The following is a 23,094-nucleotide window of genomic DNA, read 5'->3' as shown; positions in this document are numbered from 1 at the left end:
TGGGGAGGGCCCATTGCTGTTGCCTCCAAAGGCTGGATAAGTGTTGAAGCAGTGGGATAGACTTAAAGCATTGGTTTACATTGGCTGTAGTTTCCCAAATATAAAAATTCCTAGCTTTTGAAGGTGTTTGGTTTGGAAATGCATTTTATCCACACTCCCTGCAGAGCTCTGCATTCCCTGGGGAGCAGCTGAATGCCCTCCAGTCCCATGGGATGGCTTTCCCAGTATCACTCCCCTCCAGCTGGAATGATAACCAGTCATACCAGGCAGGAAAAACCAGGCTCAGGGTGGCTGGGACATAACTGTCAGACAGGCTGCTATATCTGCCACTCTCCAGGGCACGCGTGAAGCCTAGGGGAAGTGCTCCCCCTTTGCCCAGGCTCTCCATCCTTCATCTTTCCTCTCTGGAGCTCTGACACTGCAGGCTGGCACCCATGTTACCTCTTGGTGTGCTGGGCTGAGTGTGTCTATGGGATACAAAACCCCAGGAAAAATAGCAAAGATGTTTGCCCTGCACTGCCCTAAACTTGGATGCCACTGTTGCTCCTCTTTGGGATTCAGTGGAGAGATCCCAACTGTGTGCTTTGCCAGGATTTAACCACAGAGTGGGATCGCACCCTCAAGAGATAGAAGAAGGTAGCCTGTGCCCTGCTTGTCCAGCTCCTCCCAGTGGGAAGCCCCAGCAGTTGTGTTTGTGGGTTTGCATGGCACTTAACAGCTTCCAGCTGTTCCCAGGGGTGCAGCTGGACAGTGTCAAGCTCCTGTCTCAGTTTATCATTGCTTAACCTCCAGCTTTCCAGCTGGGAATAGGGCCAGGGTGCACAGGCTGGAAAGGTACAGCACATCAGCCTGCATCCTCATGCCTCTGGCAAAACTCTAGGTATGCTAACAACTTGTCTCTGACCTTGGGAAAGCAGGAGTGATGTGGATTTCATGCAGTCCCCAGCCATGCAGGAGGAAGCAGGCAGCTCTCTGTGCTCCTCAGCTCTGAGGGTGATCCGTGCAGCAATCTTCCTCAAGGTCCCTTAACATTGCTGCAGGGTCTGCAGGGTCTAACCTGCATTTCTGGATTTCCAGCATGCCTCTCCCTACCCAAAAAACTCCCCTAAACTCTGCTTTGCTGCAGAACATCAAGACAAGCCAGTTCTGCTACTGCTCTTGCCTGGGAATTGAGCAAAGAGCACCAGCCTGTGTGTTTTGGGAGAGGAGGAGGCCCTTCTTTGACTTCAGCTCTTGCCTCGTCTGTCCTTCCCCTGGTCTGTGTTCTGGTGGTTCAGAAATGCTTCTGAAAGCTGCCTTTTGGGAAAAAAAAAAAGCCCTCTGAGATGAGAGCAGGCAGGTGTAGCACCTACAAAGATGTTAGTTCCTTTTTTTCTGTACAGTCAGTTAACTTGGGTTGTGATCCTCTGCCGGGATCTGGGTGCTTGGGCAGATCCAGTTTTTCCTTGCTCGGCTGCCCTCTGTGACAGTGGTGTCTGCTGCTCCCTAGTGGTCCCAGCTCTGAGCCTGCATGCACTGCAAAATGAGAACCTAGCTGGTGCTTTTATATATATATATAAATAAATAAATATGTACATATAAAATATACGTGTATATAAATAAAAATATGTATATATAAAAAGAAAAATATGTGTATATATATAAATAAAAATATATGTGTATATATGTATGTATGTTTTAGATTTATTTTTACACAGCATCCTCCTGCCACAGCAAGTCTAAACCTTGTAACATCCACAATACCAGCATTTAAGCTGCCCTCGTTCCCCCAGCCCTAACCTAGAGGCAAGAGGAAAGTCCCTCATTTTGTTGTGCTTAGGTTATATTGGGAAACATCTTTCCAAGTACCTTCCTTGTACTCCACGTGGCCAGAACTGCTGGGTGAAATGCTCACTCCTGGCTGCCTCAAAGACCACGGGAATGTGGGGTATGGAAGGGGAGGGGAGATACCTAAACAGCCTCAGCAATGTTCTGTATCTAAGCCAAGGCTGTGCCCTGGGACAGATCTGAGTCTTGAGGCCTTGCTGGTTTTCAGGGTGTGTGTGGTAGGTGACAGGCGAGATAAAAGCTGAGCAAAGATCAAAGCGGGTTTCATGGCTTTCATGGCTTGGTGCTTCTTGGTTTCACTTTCATGTGTCTCCCGGAGCCTTTCTTCTCTCCCTTTCATCTCCCTCCGCGTTTCCACCTGGCAGGGCGGAGCTTGGTGACTTCCCAGCCTGGGACATGCTCAAGCCACCTTTCTTGCAGCCCCGAAATCTGGGCAATGCTGGATGATTTTTGCCCAAGATGACTCCTTTCAGTATCGGTTCTTTCAGCTGCTGAGATTTGCATCTTTTGCAGAAGTTGGGCTGGAGTTTCTCGGTCTCTTCTGGCAGCATCTCTGGGTGTGAGTGCTGATTCAGGGGTGCTGGTTCCAAGAGAAAAGTTGACAAGGGGCTTTCCAAAGGGAGGGCTGCTCATTTCAGTGGTATTGCAGCTTCCTTTGCAGTGAAGACCTGGATTTTCCCTCCTTGCTGTGTGCACTTCTACTTGCTGCTGGAGAACAGTATCTCTTGGCTTGTTTGGGGTTTTTCCTAATAGAAAAATCTCTACTCCTGTAGTGGCTTGTTGGTGAAATGTGGCGAAAGCATCTTCCCCAAGGGAAAAAAGTGGGGAGGCACTTGGCAAGAAGAGATGAGGCCTCAAAACATTAAGTGGACATTAATGAAAATAAAAACCCTAGGTGTAAGCCCAGGATGCATGGTCGAGTTTGGGTCCATTCCTGGTGTGTTTTTACCTTATGTGTGGTTGAGGAGAGAAGCACTGTTTTCTGTGGATGGGCTGCTGTCTTCTGACTTAACCAGTAGAAAATGGGTCAAGGCCATGTTAAGCTCTACCAAATATAATAGTTATGGGTTATTCTGCAAGTAATGTGGAGACAACTAAATTATGGGCTCAACTAAAATGGAAACCACAAATAATTGGAAAAATATAAAATGCTGAACTGGACTCTAACCAAACTTGTAGCTGCATTTATCAAGATGTCAGCCTTCAAGGGGAAGGGGAGGAGACTTTGCCATAACACTCCTGGAGAGCTTGGAGAGCCAGGGCTGTTGCCAAGTGTTTGCCTGAATGTGCTGTCCAATAGGACAGCTCAGCTCTAGCAATTGCAGCCTTTGAGTTCAGCGGAAACTTCCCAGCTTGTGAAGCACAGGCTGGATGTAGCTGGAGGAGTTTTGGTTTTGTGAATAGACCTGGAGTGCTTCTTCACTAGCCCCAGAAGGAAGCGCTCAAAGCCAGAGACCTTCCTCCATCCAGTGGGGATGTGTAGAACACCACATCGTGCCATTGACATGAGGGCAGCAAGGCCAAGTCGCCAGGCACAGCTCACTTAGAACACCCCCAGCCGCTGTTCCTTGGCTCCCTCCTGGCCCAGGATGAAGGTTTCCCTCCTCATCCCCTTGCTCCATGGTTGAGCCCTCGCTGTCCCAGGGTGCCCTGATGCAAATGGCCAACGGCGCCTGCAGGCTCAGTGGCACCTGCGGTGTCTAGACTGGTTCCTGCACCCACATGCAAATTGTGGGGAGCCAGCCGGGCCATGTGGCCCTGGTGACATTTTCTGGGAAAGTCCTTGGCTGCCACTCCTGCCTGACATCCTCTGTGCCAGGCAGAAGTGGCACTGAGGAATAATGGTGCTCCTGTGCTCAGTTTTGGGTTCGTTTCAGAGTGACTTGGACAGGAAACCAGTGGAGAGCTCTGGAGCAGCATGGGGGTGCTGGGGAGTTCCTCATGGTGCTTTTCTAGCAGCAAGGATGGGCTGCCACAGAGGTCTGGGGGTTTTCTCCTGTGCTTACTCGGTGCCATTTGTGTCTCAAGGGTGGCCAGGACTTCCCAGAAGCTGTCCCCTTAGGTCTGTGCATCCCTAGTTTTGTATTGCTGTTCCTTCAGTAGAAAGCTGCTCCCCAGAGGTCCCCAAGATGGACTGGGGAGGCAGTTTATTCTTAAGTGTTCTGTAATTTCTCTTGTTCTTGCTCCTAGCCTTGCTCCATCTTCCTTATCCAATCCCTTTCGAAGCTCCCTCTTACCGTATCCTCCTCTTTAGCCCTCAGCACACCAAATACTTGGAAAGATGCCAGAGCAGGTTTCTCACCTGCTTGCAGTGGTGTCATGACACCACTCTGCTGTCTCCAAAAATGGCCCAAACTCACAATTTTGTCCCCTTGCATCAGCAGCAAGTTGTGCATCTTCACTTGAAGGCAGCAAGTAAGAGTGAGCTCAATGTGTTGTTCACCCAATCTAATTTTGGACTGATTTCGTTACATTTTGGCTAATTCTGGTGCTCTCGTGTTGACACTGAAATATGTGTGGGTTTCAGGTTTCTCAGGTTTGGCAGGAAGCATCTTTATCTTTGAAGCAGGTGATGGACCACAAACCACAGTGGTGAAGATTCACTGCAGTTGGGGTTTTTGGGGGATAATTAAAAAAAAACCCCACAGGTTGGGGTTTTTTTTCTCTCCTGCAAGGAGCCCTGAGTGAGTTGTGGGCAAAGGAGGAGTAAACTGAAAAATCACTTTCTCTAAAGTGATTCTCTTTGAGAGGTTTGTTTACTGCAGATGTTTGTGATGCAGCCTCTTGTGAGTCCTCCCTGAAGGGCTTGAGAGCTGCATCTCCTTGGCACTGATGTCAGGGTTGGGTTTCTGCCCATCTTGGTAAACATGGAAAAGGTTTTCATGTGGCATTTACGTGCTGTTTGCACCACTTTTTTGGAGGGCTCTGATTTAGGAAGGATTAAAAAGTATTACAGGTGTAAAAAATATTACAAAAATCCAATAAGAATTGGATAAAAAATTACTAAAATCAAAGTCTTGCCTGCACAGGGGCAGCTGCTGCAGAAAACAGAGAAGCTGTGAGGGTGCTTTGGATGTGTTTCAGTTGAGGCTGGCCTGGATGACGCCACACATCCCTACTTGAGGGCCACTCTTCTGAATTCCTGGCATCCAGGAAGCACTCAGCTTAAATGCAGACATGGCTCACATCCTCCCCCTGCTTCTCCCTTTGCAGAATTACCACTTGTGCAGAAATATCTGCCACCACCATGGCTGTGGTGTTTCCTTCTGAGAAACCAGCCCAGTGCTCATCACTTACACCTTTCTCATCCAGCACAGCACCATGCCTGCTGCCTTGCCCATTCACACACCCTCCCGAAATCCATCCAGCTGATGCTTCTGGAGCTCCTGCTTCTTTCCAGGGCAGGCAGGAGGTAGACACCTGCCCTGTGGCCACAAATCAGGGGCAGGATCTGGCTCATCTTGCTCTGTCTGTTGCATATGTCCAAGGATAATTTTCTTCTTGTACCAATTTCATTAAGCACCGCCAGGAATGCTGCTGGATTCCTCCAGTGCTGGAAGTGCAGCAGCTGAATGCTCCAGCTCCATCTTTTCTGGGGAAAGTTGCTTTCACTTCTCTTGTTTTTTCCCAGTTCTAAAAAGCAGGATCATTTTGTTCTCAGGAACTTTAGAAAGATTTTCAGATGTCTTTTATGCCTTCATAGCAGTTTGCACAGGTGACCAGTCATCTCTCTGCTAAGTTGCTGCCTTTCCCACCATTTTTTCTAAGAGACTCCTGCCACAACCCAGCAAAACCAGTTCTTGGTTGTGTTCCTTCTAATGAGTCTCTGCAAGGAAATTGAGAACTCTGGAAGGGTTAAAGAAAAGCAGTTTTAAGGTCATCTCCTCTTCCACTGCTGTGACAGCAAGGCACCCATTCTTTCTATAGGATTTTGGGAATAGCTCATGGAAATTGTCCCTGGCCTCTCTGTGATGCTGGTGTACAGGGAGTTAAACTTCCCACTCATCTCTTGCACTTCACAAAACTTTTGGACCTATCTCAGAGGAAAAACCCAAGATTTTCAAAGAGAGATGTGTAGCTTGAATGAAAGACTTTAAAAAAAATATTTACTATTTTGGTAACAGCTATATAAAATGCTGATGTGATTTGAAAGCTCCAAATTACAACATTATCACACAACCACATCTCTTTTCTTCTGCCCTCTTCCTTCCTCCTCGCCTCGCCACATATCCCCTTCCCCTTTTGCTTCCCGACTTCACTGAATTTGTTTAGGGCAAAGCTCCCATCCCACCAACACCTGAGGGCACAGGGTGCTCCTGTGGCCATCCTGGGTGAGTTACTCGCCCAGCCAAGTGTGAAATTTGAAGGATTTGAGTGCAAGCATAGAGCAGGGAGACCATGATTGTTTTTCCTTGGCACGGCGTGAGGCGTTTTTGCTGATGAGAGAGGCAGCAAAAATAGCATGGGGAAAATATAGCCCCAAGAAAGAAATATGTAAATGTCTGAGTACGCTAAAATCCCCCCTGCTTAGTCAGGGGCCTAGGCTCTGCTTTCATTCTGGGCTTTTTTTTTTGTGGCTGAGGGGTAAATGCTCAAGGGAGTGAAGGGTCATGTGGGGGAGATGTGTGGGGAAGCCAAACGTTGCACTGCGTCCCAATGGCTGGTTTCAGTCAAAAATATTGATCACGGAGCTTCTGGGCTGTCTGTGGGGAGCATCTGAGAAATGACATCACCTCTGTGTGTCTCTGCTGGCCGGGTGTGACTGCTGAGGTGTGAACTCTGTGCCCATATCAGGGCATGACCCTCCCTGATAAATAGGGCTGTTTGTGCTCCTGCAGATCATCTGTGGGGCTGAGCCTTCCCTGAGGATGGGAGCCCCCCTGCTCCCCTGGCTGCTGCTGCTGCTGCTGCTGGTGTCCCACTCTGCCCACACAGGTGAGCTCCCAGTGCCTTTGCTGGCATCATCCTGCACCCAGAGCCATTGGGGAGCTTGGGATCCTCCTGCCTGTTTGGTGAGGGCTTGCCTTGTTGTTTGCCAGGGAAAAAGCAGCACCATCCTTTGCAGGGCTCTGGTTCAGCTTTTGGGAGCAGTGTGGGAGCAGGGAACCGAGCAGGTGCAGGTGGCAGCCTTGCACTGTGGTCCCTGCAGTGAAAACATGGGAAGGAGAACTTTCTTTGGCTCCTGGAGTCGCTGCATCCCTGTCAGCCTGTCTGTGCCTGTAGCTGCCACCTTCTCTGTCTCTCAGCCATCCTGGAGGTGAACGGGAACCTGAGCTGTAGGTGTGCCAAGACAACCTTGGAATACATCAGTCCCAAGAAGTACGAGAGCATTGAGATAAGGCCCGTGGGCAGCAGCTGCAGGCGCACGGAGATCATGTAAGTGCTGGGGGCTCCTCTGCTGCCACCATCCTGCTTCTGGAATCTAAACCTTTCCAAAAGCGCCACCTGCTTCCTCGCTGAAAAACGTCAGAGGCAGAAATGCAGATCCCCAGGGCTTAAAGGAATCTCTCTCCAGCAGGGGAAAGTGTGGTTTCCTCGAGCTGGAGCAGGGGTGTTTGCAGCCTGGAGGATGCACTTCCTCAGACACTGAGGCACCATAAGCCATAACAAGTTTTCCCAGATTTTTCTAGCTGCTTGGTGTTGATACATTTGTAAATCTACAGAAAAAGTTCTTTGAGCAATGTTCTGGGCTTCAAGTGTCTGCTCCACCTAGGAATGTGTTGCGTCTTGCTTGTTCCCAGCCATGCTGTGGCTTTCTCTGTCTCTGGCAGCTTTCTACAATTGTTGGTGCTGTGAGCAAAATCTGACTCTTCCCCATCAGCTCTGGCTGCTTGAATCCCTGCTTTTGGAGGGGACAGGAATGCTCAGGAACTCTCCTTGCATTTCAGCATTAAGTTAAGAACCTCAGGGAAGGTGTGTGTGAATCCCGAAGCCCCCTGGGTGAAGAAGCTGCTGAAGCGCATTGCCAGCACGTAAGTTGTTGGATGGAAACTCCTTTGGCTCAGGTGTCCCTGGACAGCATCCCAGTACATCCATAGGTCTGGGAAGCTCTCGCGGGCCCAGGAGCTCTGGGAGAGCTGCTACTGTCCAGCTGAAACTTCCAAAGCAATGAGGGGCAACACTTTACTGTGCAAAGCAGTGTTCAGCGCAACAAGACCCATCTGTAGGTCATGCTACCCCTGGCTTACACACTGCAAGTGCTGCACTTAGATTTGGGGGAGCAGCATGAGAGGAGCAGTGGCAGGAGCAGGGTTTGCTCGTGGCAGGTGCAGCAGTGTGATGATGCTGGGAAAGCTGCCCTGCTGTGTGGTGCCTGTGCTGGGTTTGTGGCCATCCTGGTGAGCAATGCCTGCCCCGGGGAAACAGCAGCGACTTCCCTCGGCTGGGGCAGGAGCTTCCTCTCCCAGACCCCATTTTCTCTGTGTTCACACGTTTCTCCTTGTTCTGCTTTCACAGGAAGAAAAAATAGGTTTCCTGCTAAGGAAGTTGGTGCCAGAGCCCTGAGACAGGTTGGCAGATGATGCCCAGGTGTGCAGACATGGCTGCTCCTCACTTCGCCCTGTCTTCCTCTCCTTCCCAAAAGCCCCACATCTGGCTCTGGTGGCAGTGGCTGTGGGGATGGTGCCTCACTGCTGGCCCCAGCCCCGTGGCAGGTTTGGGGGGGGATTCTTCCCTGCTTTTGGTTCCTGGATCAGCATGAATATGAATCCTTCATTTATTTAGTTGTCTGTGGACTGTGAAACTGTTCCCTGTCAGGGGCTGCTCCTGCTTCTTTAGGAATGACTTTGTGACTTCCTCCATGTGAAGTACTCGGCAACAGAGTGTGTGTCTGAGGGTTGTGTGGCACAGCGTGGCATGTCCTGTCCCGGAAGCTCAAGTCCAATAAAATGCAGGATTTTTCTTTCTCTTGTATTTTCCCTGGATCTCCTAGCTTTGAAGCCATGTATGACATAGAATCATAGCACAGCTTGGATTAGAAGTAACCTCAAAGCCCATCCAGTCCCACCTCCTGCCATGGACAGGGCCATCTTCCACTATCACAGGTTGTTTCAGGTCCTGTCCAACCTGGTGTTAGACATTTCCAGGGATCCAGGGGCAGCCACAGCTTGTCTGGGCACCCTGTGCCAGGGCCTCCCACCCTCACAGGGAAGATTTTCCCCCACTATCCCATCTAACCCTGCCCTCTGGCATTATGAAGCTATCCCATCTTGTCAGGGGGCCCTCCCATCATAACCTGTTATCTCCCCTGGTGGTGATTTGAGGGCACAATGTTGGTAGTAGGGTGATGGGACAATCCAGCCGAAGTGCCCCACATCCAAATGATGGAGCTGGGATTTATAGGTGGCTGTTTTAAAAACCAGTCCAGGCCAATAAAGAAATATGTCAGGAGTGGGAGTGAGGTGTCTTGGCAGAGTTTTAGGGTAAAAAAAATTAAAAGCAAATGTCACCAGGGCACTGCTGAATTGTGCCTTATAGGGGGACAAGATGGCTGTAGGAGAAATGAGTAATACCTGATTGTGCAGGATAGAAAAGCACTCCAGAAAGCCTCCAGGCTGGTGGGGCTGTGTGTGCTAAGAACAAAATTGGAGGAAACGACCAAGAAAGGAAGGGGAAAGCAGAGCCAGTTTCGGGAAGCCAGGCCCCCTGCCAAGCCCCAAGCCACTTTTATCGGCAGTTGCAAACTCAGCGACCGCTGTCAGTAGCGACCCTGGGGCCTCCCGTGCCCTTTTACTTCTCCTATTTCCCAGCTCAAATAGAGGGATGCTGCGGGGCCCAGGGCTGGGGCCGGCATGGCTGTGTGGGCAGCCCTGCTGCTGGCTGTGCTGCTGCTGTCCCACCGCCCTGGGGACACAGGTGAGCCTCCCCTGCCCCCACGGGTGGCCCTGGGCGTTGTGGGGGCTGTGAGGCTGTCTGAGTTTGGGGTGGGTGATGCTGGTGGCACATGGCAGGAGATGCATTGCCCAGGGAGGCTTTTGGGGTTTTGTGTGAGCCATGGCTGTGTGCCCCTCCAGCAATCCTGGAAGCCAACAGCAACCTGAGCTGCCGCTGCCTCAGGAGCACTCGAGCCTTCATCCCTCCCGAGAGTTACAGCAGCATTGAGGTGTGGCCCGTGGGGAGCAGCTGCCGGCGCCCCGAGGTGGTGTAAGTGCTCCCAGGGCTGTGTGCCCTCTGCCCTGCCTGTCCTCCCTGACCTGCTGTGGTTTGGTGCTCATTGTCCTTGTGACAGGGGTGGGAGGCTTGGCTGTCTGCAGGAGGGGAAGTGTCGTGTCTGAAAGGCCGTGTGTTTTCTAGGATTAAGCTCAAGAGCCTGAAGAGGGTCTGTGTGGATCCTGACACGCCGTGGATGAGGAAACTCTTGCAGGACCTCCCTCACCTGTAAGCCCCCCTTTCCCCCTGAGCACCAGGGGCATCCCGTGGGAACCTGTCTTCACACATTGCTCCCCCTTCTGCTTTTGGCAGGAGGAAGAAAAAGGCTCCCCGCTGAGGAAGCTGCCACGAGAGGCATGGCCAGATGTGCTGGGCTCAAAACTGCCTCCCTTCCCCATCCTGCTGTTGCCTTACCCCAGTTCTGAGGGAAGCATGCCGCTGCCTGAGCCCCTTTTAATGCCTTTAAACCCTTAAAAATGCCCATCCCTGTTTCCAGCCTCTCCCATCCTGTAGCCATGCGTTGGGAGTTCCTTTTGGGCACGACCCAGCAGGCCCAATAAAGGTGGCAGCCCTCTGTCACTGTCCCTTGCCTCCCTTCGCATGGCATGCCAGGGGTTGGGGTGCTCGGGGTGGGAGGCACGGGGGGCAGCAGCCTTTGGCCAAAACCACGGCAGGTTTGAGGAGGTGGCCGCGGCATTTTCTGCTTTTTGTGGCAGGGAGGCAGCACGGGCCACGTGTAGCAGGGGGAAGCGACGGCAGGGAAGTTGAGGCATGGAGCTGTCCCTTTGTCCTCCCCCTCCTCTGGCCTTCCCAGCCCCAGAGGGGGTTGTGAAATCCCCCCTGGGGCGAGGGGCTGGCTATAAAGCAGCCCTGGCACAGCTCGGGGTGGGCAGTGAGGATGCGGCTGCTCCCAGCCCTGGCGCTGGCCCTGCTCCTGCTCCTGAGCAGCTCGGTGCCAGTGGGCGGTGAGTCCCTTTGGGTGTCTGTCCATCCATGGCCCCTCCAAACGCCTGGACAGGGGCACTGGGTGTCCCAGATGGGGCTGAGCATGGGTTTTATCTACTAAGCTTTCAGTTTTGGTTCTTGCCTATCTTTGAGATTGTCTTTTAAACCCTGTGGCTAAGCTGGAGGGGGGTACTGGGGGTGGAGAAGGGGGGTTTGCCTTCTGGGTTTAAACTGCTTCTCTTTCAGACCCCCACAAAATTCGAGTGCTTGGTGGGTGGGCAATGGGTTTATTTCATAAAATGCTGGCTAAGTTTTCCAACCCTGCAGCTAAACCCCTTCCATATACAGGACAAGAAGTTCTGAGGCTGTGCTGGGAGGGATTAGCCCTGCTGGGTGTCAGGGATGGGATGGGATGGGATACTGGGGAAGGGGGATAGTGTCCCCACGTGCCTCCCCCTCGGGGGGCCGAGACCTGGTGTGGGCTGCCCTGGGGCACAGGTCTGTCGCTGGAGAGCCTGCTGACCAACATGAGGTGCAAGTGCATCAAATCCACCGCCCACGTCATCAACCTGGGGCTGATCCTCACCATCCACGTTACCCCGCCGGGCATTTACTGCAGGAGGAAGGAGGTCATGTAAGTGCAAAGCCTGGGAACCAATCCCTGCCAATTGCTCCTTTGTGTACTGGTGCAGAAGTATGTGGAGGGAGGAAGCCCATAAATGTTGGGTTGACTCTTGGTCCCAATTTCAAGGGTGTCCCTCCCTGCGTGGCTCAGGGTCATCAGGTCAAGGCCCCAAAATGTTCATGCTGAGGGAGCAGGGGGGTTTTCTCTGTGGGTTAGAAAAGCTTTGGGGAAAGGACATGCATGGGGCTGAGGGGCCTCATGGCCTTGCAGCCTCACCCTGAAGAAGAACAGGCAGGTGTGCGTGACCCCTGAGGCGCCCTGGATCCAGCTGCTCATCCACAAGCTGATGCAGAGGTAGGCGATGCCCAGAGGCTGGAAAACACATACCCAACACCTTTGCAGGACTATCCCTTTCCCCTGACCCTCCTGGTTTCCTTTCTTTCCCTCCACAAAATCTCCAGGAATGGCATCAAAAAAGCACTGCCACGGCTGCGGCGTGAGGCACCATGCTGCCGGACCCCTTGGAGACCCCCCACTCCATCCCTCCCACTGGCCACATCCCAGGAATCCATGGTTATGAATCCCTCGTGGGACAGGAATGACACAGCCCCCCTGCCCTGAGGCACACTGGGTTGAGTGCCACAATGCTGGCCCTCCTCTGCTCCTGGGTTCTGGCAGAGCAGAAGCCTTTCCCTGCTTTCCCCTCAGGCACCCTCTGCTTCCTTCCCTTTCGGGTGCCTGTGCTGTTCCCGCACAAAATCACAGCCCATCCCGGTGGCAGCAATAAAAGGATGAATGTGCTCCCTCTCCCTGGCTGTGGTGGCTCTTTCTGCCTGGATTTGGGTATAAATTGGGATTTTTGGGGTGAGGAGTTAGGCTGGACTGTGGCGCTGTGAAGCCTTTGGCTGCCTTGCTGAGGACACTTCCTCTGCTCCAGGAGTTGGTGCCTTTTCCTGACAGCTCCTGGCAGGAGCAGGTAATTGCAGGAGTTGGATAGGGTCTGCTGCTGGCTCCTGGCTGTGGAAACACAGCAGTGGGAAATTTCCCAGTGACTGCCTGAGGCTTTCTGTGGAGTCCCATTTCCCAGCCTGGCACAGCAATCAGTGTGCCTTGGCCACACACACTGAGGTGACACAGGTGTGACTTGTGACCTGTGCAGAATTATCCCTGTTTGCAATCTGGCTTGGCCATTCTGGGAGGAGGTGTGTAAGGTCTGCAAGAATCAAGTTTGTGTTGCCCACCCACCCCCACTTGATGCCAGTAATGTGTCCCTGGGCAGTGGCAAGCTGGGAAACACCCACCCAGGCTCTGTATCCCCCTTCTTCCTGCCCTGTGCTTCTCAGGAACCACAGTAGGGATAAGAATGGTTGCAAAAGGGCTGTTTGTTGACTCCAGAAGGATGTGGAAGTTCACAGGTGGGAAGAAACCGGTGGATGTTTAGCCTTATCCAATGTGAGTGAGCAAAATCCCATCTGCACAGTGAGCAAATAAAAAAAAAAGTAATTTTTAAAGGGAAGAAAAATGTAGCAGTTCAGGGGTTTGATGACCTCCCTTTCCCCAGCTGCCCAAAGGTCCAGGGCAAGCAGTGTTTCCTCCTGCCAGAGCCCCCCAGGCCCCCAAAGCTGCTGAAGCAAAGCTGCTATTCCCATGAGGCAGGGCGTAAATCCCCCCAGAACTGTAGTGTGTAAGCATGCCCGGGAGTGACCCTGCAGCTGCCCCTGCTCCATGTGCACTTCCACCTTTTCAGGGACGGGACCTCCTGCCTGCAAAGGCAGCACACAAGAAAAAAATCTGACTTAAAACCCCCTGAGCTCTCAAAGTAACCACTGCAAGGTGGTGTGGGAGCCTCCAAAGAGGATGGATGGACCCCAAGCACTGGGATCACTCTCACCTTCAGCATTCCCACAGGGAGGGGTTGTGCCAAACCTGGATCTAGAGGTTTATGATCTCCACCTAAAATTATTTCTAATTGAAGTGAATTCTTGGCTGATGCTTGGCAGAGAGGATTAATATGTGAGTGGTTCCCACCAGGTTCTCTTGGGATCTGGGTCACCTTGGAACACCAAAGGGTGAGGGAGTGTGTGTGACCAAACTTGTGTAAGGCTCAATCTCCTTGCAGTGAAAGAAGGAAGCAGAAATATTCAGCTGCATTGTACAAAATTCTCTTTTTTTTATATATATATATATATATATGTATATATATATACACACACAAACCCCCGTAATCGGACAGATTCACCAGATTGAGATTTTTTTAAAAAGTTGCTTGTAGAAGGGTGTTGGATTTTGTTTTCTCTGCTGGCTTTAGGCAGTGCTGTTGCTGGGGAGTGGACACCAGGCACCGTGTTTTGGGAAGTAAACGGAGGCAGTGAGCAGCAGGGAAGGGCTTGGAGCCTTTTTTCCAGGTATTGCCTGCAACATGCTGGGAACCGAGGCTGGGAAAAAAAGCACCATCCCCTCACTGCTCCTGCTGGGAAGGGAAAACCAGGAGGGAGCCACACAGGAGAGGCAGGCAAACATATGCATTGACTGAAACATGAACAAAACTCGTTTTTTTTGTGCAATGTCTGTTAAAAAACCATTTTTGTGTTAAAAACCATGCGGTGTGACAAGCGTTGGGAAGTGCAGCAGAGAAAATCCAGTGGAACACCTTGGTGCAACGGAACACTTCCATGGCTAGAAACCCAAGGGAAATCCAGCTGGAGCAGCTTACAACGTTTGCCAAGGTTTGGGTTTTCCCATCCCCATCCTCTCCCACCCCCACACTACAAAACATTGGTGCTGGGTTTGGATTTTTATTACTAAATGGGCTCCTCTGCAGTTCATAGACAGTCACGGGCGAATCAGAAATTCCATTTTGTACAAACAGCTCCAAAAATATTGGGAGTGAAGTATGGTTAGGAAACACTGCTCACGCTGGGACCACCGTGCCTGGAGGAACAGGGGGAGCAGAGCATCCCCCTCTCCCCAGAAAACATACAGCAGCTGAATACAGAAAGGTAATGTCCACAGAATTAAGTTTTTCATGCTATTCTACTTTCCAGTGCTCTCCAATCCATGTGCCATGGCCAGGTAGGGAATGCTGAGGTATATTTCAACAGAGATACCTGCAGCCAGAGGAAAATCCATCTCTGGAAAGGGATTTTTTTTTCCCCCTTTTTTTTTTTTTTTTGGTTTTTTTTTTGTTTTGTTTAGTTTTGGTTTTGCACAAAGCAAGTGCTATGCAGGACTTTCCCCCAGCTCCCATTGCTTCCAATTGATCCCAGGCCATAGATGACACCCCCATTTTTTAGGCACTTTTCCAAGGGAGTTGTCACTTTGCTGAACCCATTTTTGCCTTCTGGCCCACTCCACCCCCTCCCTGGCTCCTAGTCAGAGTCAGGGAATAGTTTCTCCTCTAAGTCCAATTGATTTTTTTTTCCCCCCTATGGAAAATTTCTTGTGTATAAAATGACAAAGGAAATGTTTAATTAAAGAGGAACAGCCTGACTTGGCAGTTTTGCAAGACAGAAGATGGCTCTTTTGTATTTAAAACTAATTTCACAATTCAAATTGGACTTTTTTTTTAAGTATACGAATGAGACATAAATATAGGCTTATCAATCTGCTTAAAAATTTCATTCACATCATGGAAAATGCTTTTCATTTATTAAAAATATCACATTTGGAGACTAGAAACAGTAAAGTGCATGAAAAGTTTCAAATAGAAATTCAAGAAAATCTTATAGCAGCAAAAAAGCAGAATAAAGAAAAACTTAAAAACACAGACACGACCTTTTCCTATCACTGTGCCTTTTTTTTTTAAACATTAAGCAGCCAAACAACTTGGTTTTTTTTGGTTTTTTTTTTTTTTTTCTCCAGAAAATTGCATCATGTTTAATGCCTCTTGAGGCACAAGGTTTTGAACTGGCCACCCAGAGCATTAAAAGGAAAGAAAACAAGGATTTCCAACACATCCAAAGAGCATTAACATTTGGGAAGGAACCAGCAGCTTTTTACTTCAGCCCTGATTGACAACAGCTCCCAAACAACTTGAAACCAGGAGGATATAGAGCTCAAATTTGATCACAGATACTTGGCTATCTTTGGTTTTCTGATAGTACTGAGATGAGGGGCAGGGCCATGCTGCCAATTTTTATAGTCAGGTAATTAAGTGCTTTGCTAATGTGCAAAATTTATATTGGATGCAGAGTTGAGTCTCCATTTTGGATTGGAACAAACAGTATTTCTAACATTCTTCCTACAATACAAGCATCTCTAGTTTTGTTTTTCTTTCTCCTAAAAGGTTGGCTCAATTTGCCACGTTCTGGAAAAAAGCATTACCTTGAAATATGTTAAATGCAAGTTTTTTACATCTCTTTTGTCCGTTTAGAAGTGCAGCTTCCTACTGAAAAGAAAAAGCCAGTTTAAAGTAAAATAAAAAAAAACAAAACACAAACAAAAATTAAATTAAAAACCTGGAAAGGGGAATAATACTTTGGTTCCAGCCCTAGTGCCAAATGATACCGATATGCACCAAAATGTGCAAAAATCTCTTCTCAAACACATAAGGAAAGGAGCTCGAAGAAGCAGCTGAAGGTTGGCCATACTTCACTCCTATCTAGAGGGATTTACAAGTGTACAGGTCCATGGGGCGGGTGGGAGCTGCACTCACTACCTGCGGGAGGGCAGGTGCACACCGTTCACCAGCGGCAGCAGTGGCGGCTGCAGCTCCAGCTGCGTCAGCAGCGAGAAGTGGTCCGAGGGGATGTGCGGGTGCGGGCACCCTGTGATGTTGTTGTCCACCAGCCACTGAGGGTCCAAAGGGCCCAGCACTCCCAGCACGTTCATGTGAGTGTTGGAGTAGAAAATGTAGTCAATCACACCCTGCGGAGAGAGGGAGGGAGAGAGCGTGGTGAGGGCAGGGCAGGGCCCACCCTTGTTAACCCCGGGGCAGCCGAGGTCAGGGAACCGAGCGGGGATCGGGGCTTACTTTGAAGTCAAAAGTGTAATTGGTGTAAGGCATCAGGTTGTTCTCGTAGGCGCTCTTGAGCTGGAAGCCGTGCGTGATCCTGCCCTCCGAGGCTCCGTTCTTGCCGTTGCCGCTGAAGTTCATCAGACACTCGTTGTAACGCAGCTCCTTGAAGTCCTTGTGGTTGTCAGCTACGATGCCATTGCTCAGGTATTCCACTACACCTGTGGGCAAGGGGAAGGGTTTAGGGAGCTGCTTTGAAAGACAGCTTTGGGATATTAAAAACCAGAAGGCCACCAAGGCACCATGAGTTCAGAGTTAGCAAAGCAACCTAAACCCCTCTCATTAGAAAGCTTTAATCAGGAACTCACTTTCCTACTTCTTATTGCTGCTTCAGGCATGGGTATTTATGTAATGATTTATTTAAGATCTAACTGTGCCTTTCTACACTTTTGCAGGTGCACCCAGCTCTCCTGAAGTGTCTAGTTGAGCATGAAGAGCAGGCGACTCAGTCAGAGGACTCACAGTCTCTTCAGCCAGATTTCCAAAGGCAGCAGTTCCTAGGAAAGCTTTCATCCATGCCTTCCCTGGGCAGTGCAAACAACCCCCTCACCTTCAGAGCAGAAAGCGGACCTGAATGTTCTAAGAAGGTAAAGGCCTAAAAGCCAGCCTTACCTGAGTCAGGCAGTGAGTTGAGATCCGCACACAGCACCAGAGGGATAGAGTTGGGATCTGCTGTTGGGCTACTGGGCCTGCTCGAGGCTTTCTCCAGGATGTTTTTCAGTTCTGAGACGAACATCATGGTCTGGATGAGTTTCACATCTGAGTATTCGGGGTCCCAGTGCATGTGGGCATTGGCCACAATGAGCAGCTGCTTGTCCACATGAAGCGACTTCATACCTGGACAAACAATGTTAGCAGCGAGAGGTTCTGTGAGAGGTTCTGTGTTCCTGCTTCTCATACTCGGGGTGTAGCTCCTCAGGGCTCAGACACAGCAGCAGGTGGGTGTGTTTTTGTTGCTTAAACCTGCTGAAATGCCTGTAAACAGCCCAGGGAGCTCCTTCCAGCCTCCTCTGAAGCCATGAAAACCCCAGCCATGGAGACAGAGCAGGATGACAGAGCCATGGAGACCCAGCAGCTACCTGTGTTGGAATTGTCTGCTGCATCTGATCAAATTAATGAAAATGTGACAGTCAGTCAATCAAAAGAGAGGAAAAGATACCCGATAATCTTCCTCTTCCACAGTAGCACTGACATCTAATCACTGGGGGAGGGTGGAAGGAGTCAATCCAGGGGAGGAAAAGAGAGTTGAAAATAGAAGTTGAACATTGTTGCCAACTACTGGTAAGAGCAAATGTGTGTAAACACAGTGACCTTGGGAAAGCTGAGCTGCTCAAGCAGAAAGTAACAGAGTAAGTAAGCAGGGATAGAAGCCTGAAAGGAGAAAAGCAAATGCTGGGCATCTTGCTGTGAGCACAACAGACCATGTCATCTCTGCCTGTCTGAGCCACCCATGGGTTGTGTTTGGCTGCACTACCAATGGGAACAGCATGGATTGATTACCTAGGAATAACTCGTGCCTGTCTCTGGAGCTGAGTAGCAGTGAGGACACCACAGTCATACTCACTTGCTCCAAATAATTCCTTGTGCACCTCCAACACCACGGCAACCCCGATGTTGTCCTTGGTCATCACTCTGTTCAACATGGCTTCTGAGCCCTCCGAGTTGGCCATGGCCACCTGGTTGAACTCCACCGTGTGCTTCTGCACCAGAGTGAACCTGGGCAAGGAGGGGAGAAGCACAGTGAGCAGCTGTGACACAGTCCCTGTGGCAGTGTCCCCATCTGAAAACCATCCCTATCTGCTCCCACAGGCTCCCTCTCTTCCAAACCACTGGACACAACCCGAGAGCTGCATTTTTCTTTTGCAGTGAAAACTCTGAGAGGCAGCTCAGGGTTTGGGAAGCTTCCATCCTAATGACTGGGAGCTATTCTGAGGTTTAAGTGTGAATTTTGGAAGCTGCTGCTGCCCCTTACTTTTCTGTTTTGAAGAATATGGCGCAGCCGTCTACATGCTTTTTCTCCTGCTCCGACATGATTTTGGCACGTGACTTTGGAGAAAAGAATCCGTCGTATCCCCGTTCTTTCAGGGCTGGCAGGAAAAGGGTGAAGTATTGCTCCGTTTCCACTTCCTGCAATTGTACACAAACACCTCAGGCTAAAGAAGTGAAGGAAACCCTTCCTTGTGCCTGCCCAGGCTTGCAGGCAGAAAAGCTGCACAATCCATGTCCCTTCCTAGACCAATGGCTTGCTGGGAATGGATGTGCATTCCTGCATTTCCTGGAATCCCTCCCACAGGCAAAGCGCGAGGTGTATTTTGGATAGCAGCAGACCACACCTGGTGTGTTTTACACTGGAATATGGATATACAGCTTGCATTGGGAAGACCTGGAATTTGCTATCGAGCAGGTGACTATGGTGCTCCCAAGGGAACATTTAATCCTAAAGGTGGAGGTTCATGTTTGCTGTTTCTGATGGAAAATGCAGTTATGTTTTACTACCTGAAGACTGATGATGTCTGCATCACAGTTGACGATTTCTTCCATGATTCCCTTTTTCCTGTACTCCCAATTGAGTGCCCAGGACGGGCAGTAGCCATACAGCTGCCGGGTGGCGTATTTATCACACAACACATTGTAACACATGACTGTAAATGAAGCTGCAAGGAGAGAGAGAGAAAAGGAAAGGTTGTCAGCCTCTGGAGATTGTCTCTTTGGCTTGGACAAAGCCCAACGTGGAAAAGAAATGCCCAGCATCCCATTCAAATGGCAAAAATGGTATTTACAGCACAGCCATATGGTAATTTTTCTAGTACAAATGAACAAATTGCTGTTTTCACTCTGATCCAGGAAAATGAAGCCCAAGGTAAGTTTCCCAGTGTGTCACCTTGTGAACACAGATTTACCTGAGGGCAGAATTTGGTCTCGTTCTTTTAAAGTAATCCATGGCCTTGGAGGCAGCTGCTCTGGGTGAACTGCAAAAAATTAAACCAGTGATTAATTCAGAGTTTCTATTTGTAAGTTACAATTCCTAAGTCAAAGTGATGACTGAACAATAATGTGTTTTGCATCCCCAACTCCCCGAGTCTTCAGGGGAGGCAAAAATCAAAAAATCATTTAAATGAGTAGCTCTAGTAAGAGAAAAAATGTCATTTGTAAGATTGGTGACTATTTCTGTCTCTTCTTCTCAGATTTAGAAGCACCACCGAAATGCTCCTGCACATTGAATAATCTGATGAAGAAGGAGGGTAAATCCTGGCATGGTTCAGCCATCCCTTCTCCAAGAACCTTGCCCTGCATCCATCATTCCTGCAGTGCCTGAACCTGGGAGACATCAAGTGGCAAAGCAGAAGGCTCAGTTACAGAACCACAAAGCAGGACTCAGGTCAGGTACTGGATGTTCTTAATGGCTTCCATGTTTCTTGAGCTAAATTTGACATTCTGCTTGCATTCAAATGATTATTTCTGGTGGAGAGAACCAAAATGGCTTCAGTAAGGCAGACTTTGCCCTTGGCTGGTAATTGAAGGGTTTCAAACAGAACAGAGACATCATTTGGCTGTAACACAGGAGACCCTTAGACAGTACAATCAGCCTCTTCCACTGGGGGTGAGGGTGTGTTTTGGGATATGACTGGAGCCACCTGACAAAAACACTGTGTCAGGGAAGGAATATTCTCCCTGCAGTGATTCAGAGTCTTGTTTTAACAGCAAATGCTACTTTTAAAGCCTTTTTGCACCAGATCCCTCGGGCTGTACCTGCTAGATTGTCAAGCATGTAGTTCAGTAGCTTTCGGGTTCCGTCTGGATCCTGGTAGAGGCTGAGAATATCTTGGGATAAAGGATTGCCTGTCAACAGCACAAAACAACAGCAGGGGGATCAGCTGCCTGCCTTTCTTGAGGCTTTCCACCCAAAGAAAATCTCCCAGAATGAGAACAGACAAATTAACTCAGCAGGTTAAAGGGTTTATTTCCCTGATTTGAAATGAGCTCCTAAGGAAGTTTAGCAGCATTAAGAAAGAGAAGCATTGTCCTCCCAACTCCCTGGTCATTTTTGCTACCAACTTAATGCTTAAAATAACCTGATAATAACCAAGGTAAGAAAACCTTGAGGTAACAGAGGAAGGTTTTGAGGCCAGCCCCCCTCAGGATTCCCAAGAACTTGTAGGAATATGGAATTGGGACGAGCTCACCTTTCAAACCCAGGGTTTGCAGCTGGAAGAGCCGTCCAAGTTCATAAGGCAAAACCCGTAACAGATTGTTATTTAAAAGCAATTCCCTGCAGCAAATGCAAAAACACTCTGGGTGAGGATTACTGCAAAACAAACTCCTAAGGTGCTGTACACTGCTCGTCCTCAAAGAGAACACTTTTCACCCTGAATTTTATTATGGAAAGATATGCCAATCTTCCCATGTCAAAGATTCATTAGGGGGGGAAAAGCCACAAAGCCCAAGATGCAACCAGGGATGGAAACGGTCATATATCAACAATCAGTGAACCCAAAAGTAATTATTAGAACCAAAGCTCTGCACTAGCCTGGAGTTTTTCAGGATTATATGAAATAACAGGCACAGGAAACAAACTGAAACTCTCGGTCCCAATCCCACGCCAGAGATTTGCTGGGAAGTGAACCAGAGTAATTCCCCTCACCTGAGAGACACCATGTTTCCTAGTTCTGCTGGTAAACTTCTGAGTTTGTTGGATGACAGATCCAGGTAAACCAGATTGTGAAGCTTGGCAATATCAGGTGGAATGCGAGTAAGGTTGTTGTCATTGAGGTGCAGAGCAGTCAGGTGTGTCAGCGACCACAGCGACGTGCTTAAGCTCCGCACTCTCCCTGGAAGAGCAAAGCAAAGAGCTTAAACACCTCTTCAGTCTGGACCCCCTCTGGATCTGGAGTGGCCTGGGCACCAGCTGTGGGAATTTAAACCCCAACCAACTCACCCGAGATCTCTAGTTCAGCCCAGTGCGACTTCTTCCCGTTGGCCACCTCTTCCGCCGACATGATGGTGTAAATTCTGCGAGGATCTGGAGGATCATATTTTTCCTTTGGCATCCCTGTTAGTCTGAAACACCATCACAACTGTTACTGCCCAGCATTCCTTCCTTTCTGTCCTGCCATGAGCTGACCTTTCCCAGGATAGCCTGCAACACCACAGGGTTTATGCACAATACCAGAGTTTATACCAGTTTACCAATAGCAATAGTAATTACCAGAGTTTATGCACAATAACTGTGGGGCTGCCAAGCAGTGCTCACACCTGGGCAGAATTCCAGGATGGAGAAGAGCATTTCATCCTAGGAAGCTGGGGTTTCTGCAGTCACCTGCTGGGTTTCCCAGTTTATCCCCCATAACCCACAGAGTTTTTTGCTGTGTGCAGAGCCTGCAGACAAGATCAGGAGCATTCTGCTGTTCCTGGATTGCTCCCTCCTGTAGCTTCCACAGGGAAACAAGGATTGAAGGGAAGGCTCTTAACTTCAGCTTACAAAGTCCCACTTCTCCACTGCACTGCACTCTAGTTCACTGCTCAAAATTGCAGTCTGAGGGGGAATTAACTCAATTTTCCCATTAACTCTCCAGCTTTTGTGTTCTGTGCTTTTTCATCCTTGGGATCAGTCAAGACCTTTGTATTACTAATGGCCCAGGAGCCACAAAAAGACCAGGTAAAGCTCTCATTTAGCTGTTCTGGGGCACAAAGGGCTCCAGCCCAGTGCAAAATGTGAATATCAGAAGCCTAAGGAAGAGCCTGGGCACGCCAAATTCATCCAACTGTCCTGACTGTCAGACAGGAGCTCTGATGTCCCACTTAAGAACCATCCACTTGCCAGGGGACACAGGGAGAGGTTTTATTCCATGCCTCCCTAGGCTGTTGTGCTGAGCAGGACTCTGTGTGTGATTTAAAAACACCAGTTTGCTGTTGGCTGATCTTTTCCTCCCCAGACACACAAAATCCACGAGCCTTGATTTCATACAATTCCAAAGCAGCTGCTCCAGAGGATGCAGCTCTTCCCTCACACAGACTCTCCTCCAGCCAGCTGCAGTAGCTGTGAAGCTCTTCAAACAGCTCCAACTTGAATCTGAGGTAACAAGCTGAGGATTCTGTTCAGCAAGTCCAGCTAACCCAAGATGCCACTTTTCCTCTCTGAGGGTCAAGTCCTGCAGTGTTCTCCAGCTGATGCTGACAGCCAGACCAGTGTTCTGGCACGGGGCAGGAGCTGGCAGGGCTGCCCCCTGCCAAGGGTCTCACTTACAGGGCTGCTGCTTCCTTCCCTGACCAGGGCCCAAGGGAACTGCAGGGTCATATGTGAGCCCCACATCTATTTATATCCCCCTGTGATGTCCAGGTGAAGTCACACGGCCAGCAGAGCTATGGGATAAGAGGATTCTGTGCTCACACTGCCTGGCATGGGGCCACGAAGGGAACCAGTTACTTAAGGACAAGGGATTACACCTGGAATCCTTCTATCTTTGCTCCAGAACCCCAAAATCACAACAGCCTTTCACCCCCCCACACGAGCAGGCTGCGCTTTGGGAGTGCCAAA

The 23,094-nt window shown here is 49.7% G+C and overlaps 4 protein-coding genes across 4 annotated transcripts in view; 3 read left to right on the top strand and 1 right to left on the bottom strand.

Annotated features, from left to right (window-relative positions):
• Positions 1-6,686: 6,686 nt before the first annotated feature.
• Positions 6,687-8,496, top strand: LOC139592582 (growth-regulated alpha protein-like). The gene is made up of 3 exons (XM_071432681.1): positions 6,687-6,762; positions 7,074-7,203; positions 7,716-8,496. The coding sequence occupies exons 1-3, from the start codon at positions 6,696-6,698 to the stop codon at positions 7,801-7,803; spliced, it is 285 nt and encodes a 94-aa protein (XP_071288782.1). The 5' UTR covers positions 6,687-6,695; the 3' UTR covers positions 7,804-8,496.
• A 1,079-nt stretch (positions 8,497-9,575) lies between these two features.
• Positions 9,576-10,519, top strand: LOC139591980 (C-X-C motif chemokine 6-like). Its single transcript, XM_071431228.1, has 4 exons — positions 9,576-9,681; positions 9,840-9,969; positions 10,120-10,203; positions 10,288-10,519. Exons 1-4 carry the CDS (start codon positions 9,618-9,620, stop codon positions 10,310-10,312), a joined length of 303 nt encoding a protein of 100 aa, XP_071287329.1. The 5' UTR covers positions 9,576-9,617; the 3' UTR covers positions 10,313-10,519.
• A 146-nt stretch (positions 10,520-10,665) lies between these two features.
• LOC139591981 (interleukin-8-like) lies at positions 10,666-12,328 on the top strand. Its single transcript, XM_071431230.1, has 4 exons — positions 10,666-10,940; positions 11,419-11,554; positions 11,816-11,899; positions 12,007-12,328. The coding sequence occupies exons 1-4, from the start codon at positions 10,874-10,876 to the stop codon at positions 12,164-12,166; spliced, it is 447 nt and encodes a 148-aa protein (XP_071287331.1). The 5' UTR covers positions 10,666-10,873; the 3' UTR covers positions 12,167-12,328.
• A 2,843-nt stretch (positions 12,329-15,171) lies between these two features.
• CNOT6L (CCR4-NOT transcription complex subunit 6 like) overlaps positions 15,172-23,094 on the bottom strand; it is a 19,286-nt gene continuing 11,363 nt past the window's right edge. The window contains exons 2-12 of the mRNA XM_071431224.1: positions 21,496-21,617; positions 21,202-21,388; positions 20,744-20,829; positions 20,310-20,399; positions 19,460-19,528; positions 19,056-19,213; positions 18,532-18,686; positions 18,124-18,275; positions 17,172-17,396; positions 16,518-16,720; positions 15,172-16,411 (exon numbers count right to left, since the gene is read on the bottom strand). Of these exons, the coding sequence (XP_071287325.1) occupies positions 16,199-16,411; positions 16,518-16,720; positions 17,172-17,396; positions 18,124-18,275; positions 18,532-18,686; positions 19,056-19,213; positions 19,460-19,528; positions 20,310-20,399; positions 20,744-20,829; positions 21,202-21,388; positions 21,496-21,607 (1,650 nt within the window). The 5' untranslated portion in view covers positions 21,608-21,617 and the 3' untranslated portion in view covers positions 15,172-16,198. The remainder of the gene's footprint in view (positions 16,412-16,517; positions 16,721-17,171; positions 17,397-18,123; positions 18,276-18,531; positions 18,687-19,055; positions 19,214-19,459; positions 19,529-20,309; positions 20,400-20,743; positions 20,830-21,201; positions 21,389-21,495; positions 21,618-23,094) is intronic.

This window comes from Agelaius tricolor, unplaced genomic scaffold (assembly GCF_023055355.1).
Source record: "Agelaius tricolor isolate 1412-34295 unplaced genomic scaffold, bAgeTri1.0.p SCAF_8, whole genome shotgun sequence".
Classification (NCBI taxonomy): Eukaryota; Metazoa; Chordata; class Aves; order Passeriformes; family Icteridae; genus Agelaius; species Agelaius tricolor.
The sequence above is the reverse complement of the archived record's forward strand: the minus strand, read 5'-3'. Positions and strand labels throughout refer to the sequence as shown.

Excerpts from the sequence above, each read along its gene's own strand:
- LOC139592582 (XM_071432681.1), top strand. The coding sequence starts at position 6,696 with ATGGGAGCCCCCCTGCTCCCCTGGCTGCTGCTGCTGCTGCTGCTGGTG. Across the intron at positions 6,763-7,073 it reads GTCCCACTCTGCCCACACAG|CCATCCTGGAGGTGAACGGG; the intron begins GTGAGCTCCCAG and ends TCTGTCTCTCAG. Across the intron at positions 7,204-7,715 it reads TGCAGGCGCACGGAGATCAT|CATTAAGTTAAGAACCTCAG; the intron begins GTAAGTGCTGGG and ends CTTGCATTTCAG.
- LOC139591981 (XM_071431230.1), top strand. The coding sequence starts at position 10,874 with ATGCGGCTGCTCCCAGCCCTGGCGCTGGCCCTGCTCCTGCTCCTGAGC. Across the intron at positions 10,941-11,418 it reads CAGCTCGGTGCCAGTGGGCG|GTCTGTCGCTGGAGAGCCTG; the intron begins GTGAGTCCCTTT and ends CCTGGGGCACAG. Across the intron at positions 11,555-11,815 it reads TGCAGGAGGAAGGAGGTCAT|CCTCACCCTGAAGAAGAACA; the intron begins GTAAGTGCAAAG and ends ATGGCCTTGCAG.
- LOC139591980 (XM_071431228.1), top strand. The coding sequence starts at position 9,618 with ATGGCTGTGTGGGCAGCCCTGCTGCTGGCTGTGCTGCTGCTGTCCCAC. Across the intron at positions 9,970-10,119 it reads TGCCGGCGCCCCGAGGTGGT|GATTAAGCTCAAGAGCCTGA; the intron begins GTAAGTGCTCCC and ends TGTGTTTTCTAG. Across the intron at positions 10,204-10,287 it reads TTGCAGGACCTCCCTCACCT|GAGGAAGAAAAAGGCTCCCC; the intron begins GTAAGCCCCCCT and ends TGCTTTTGGCAG.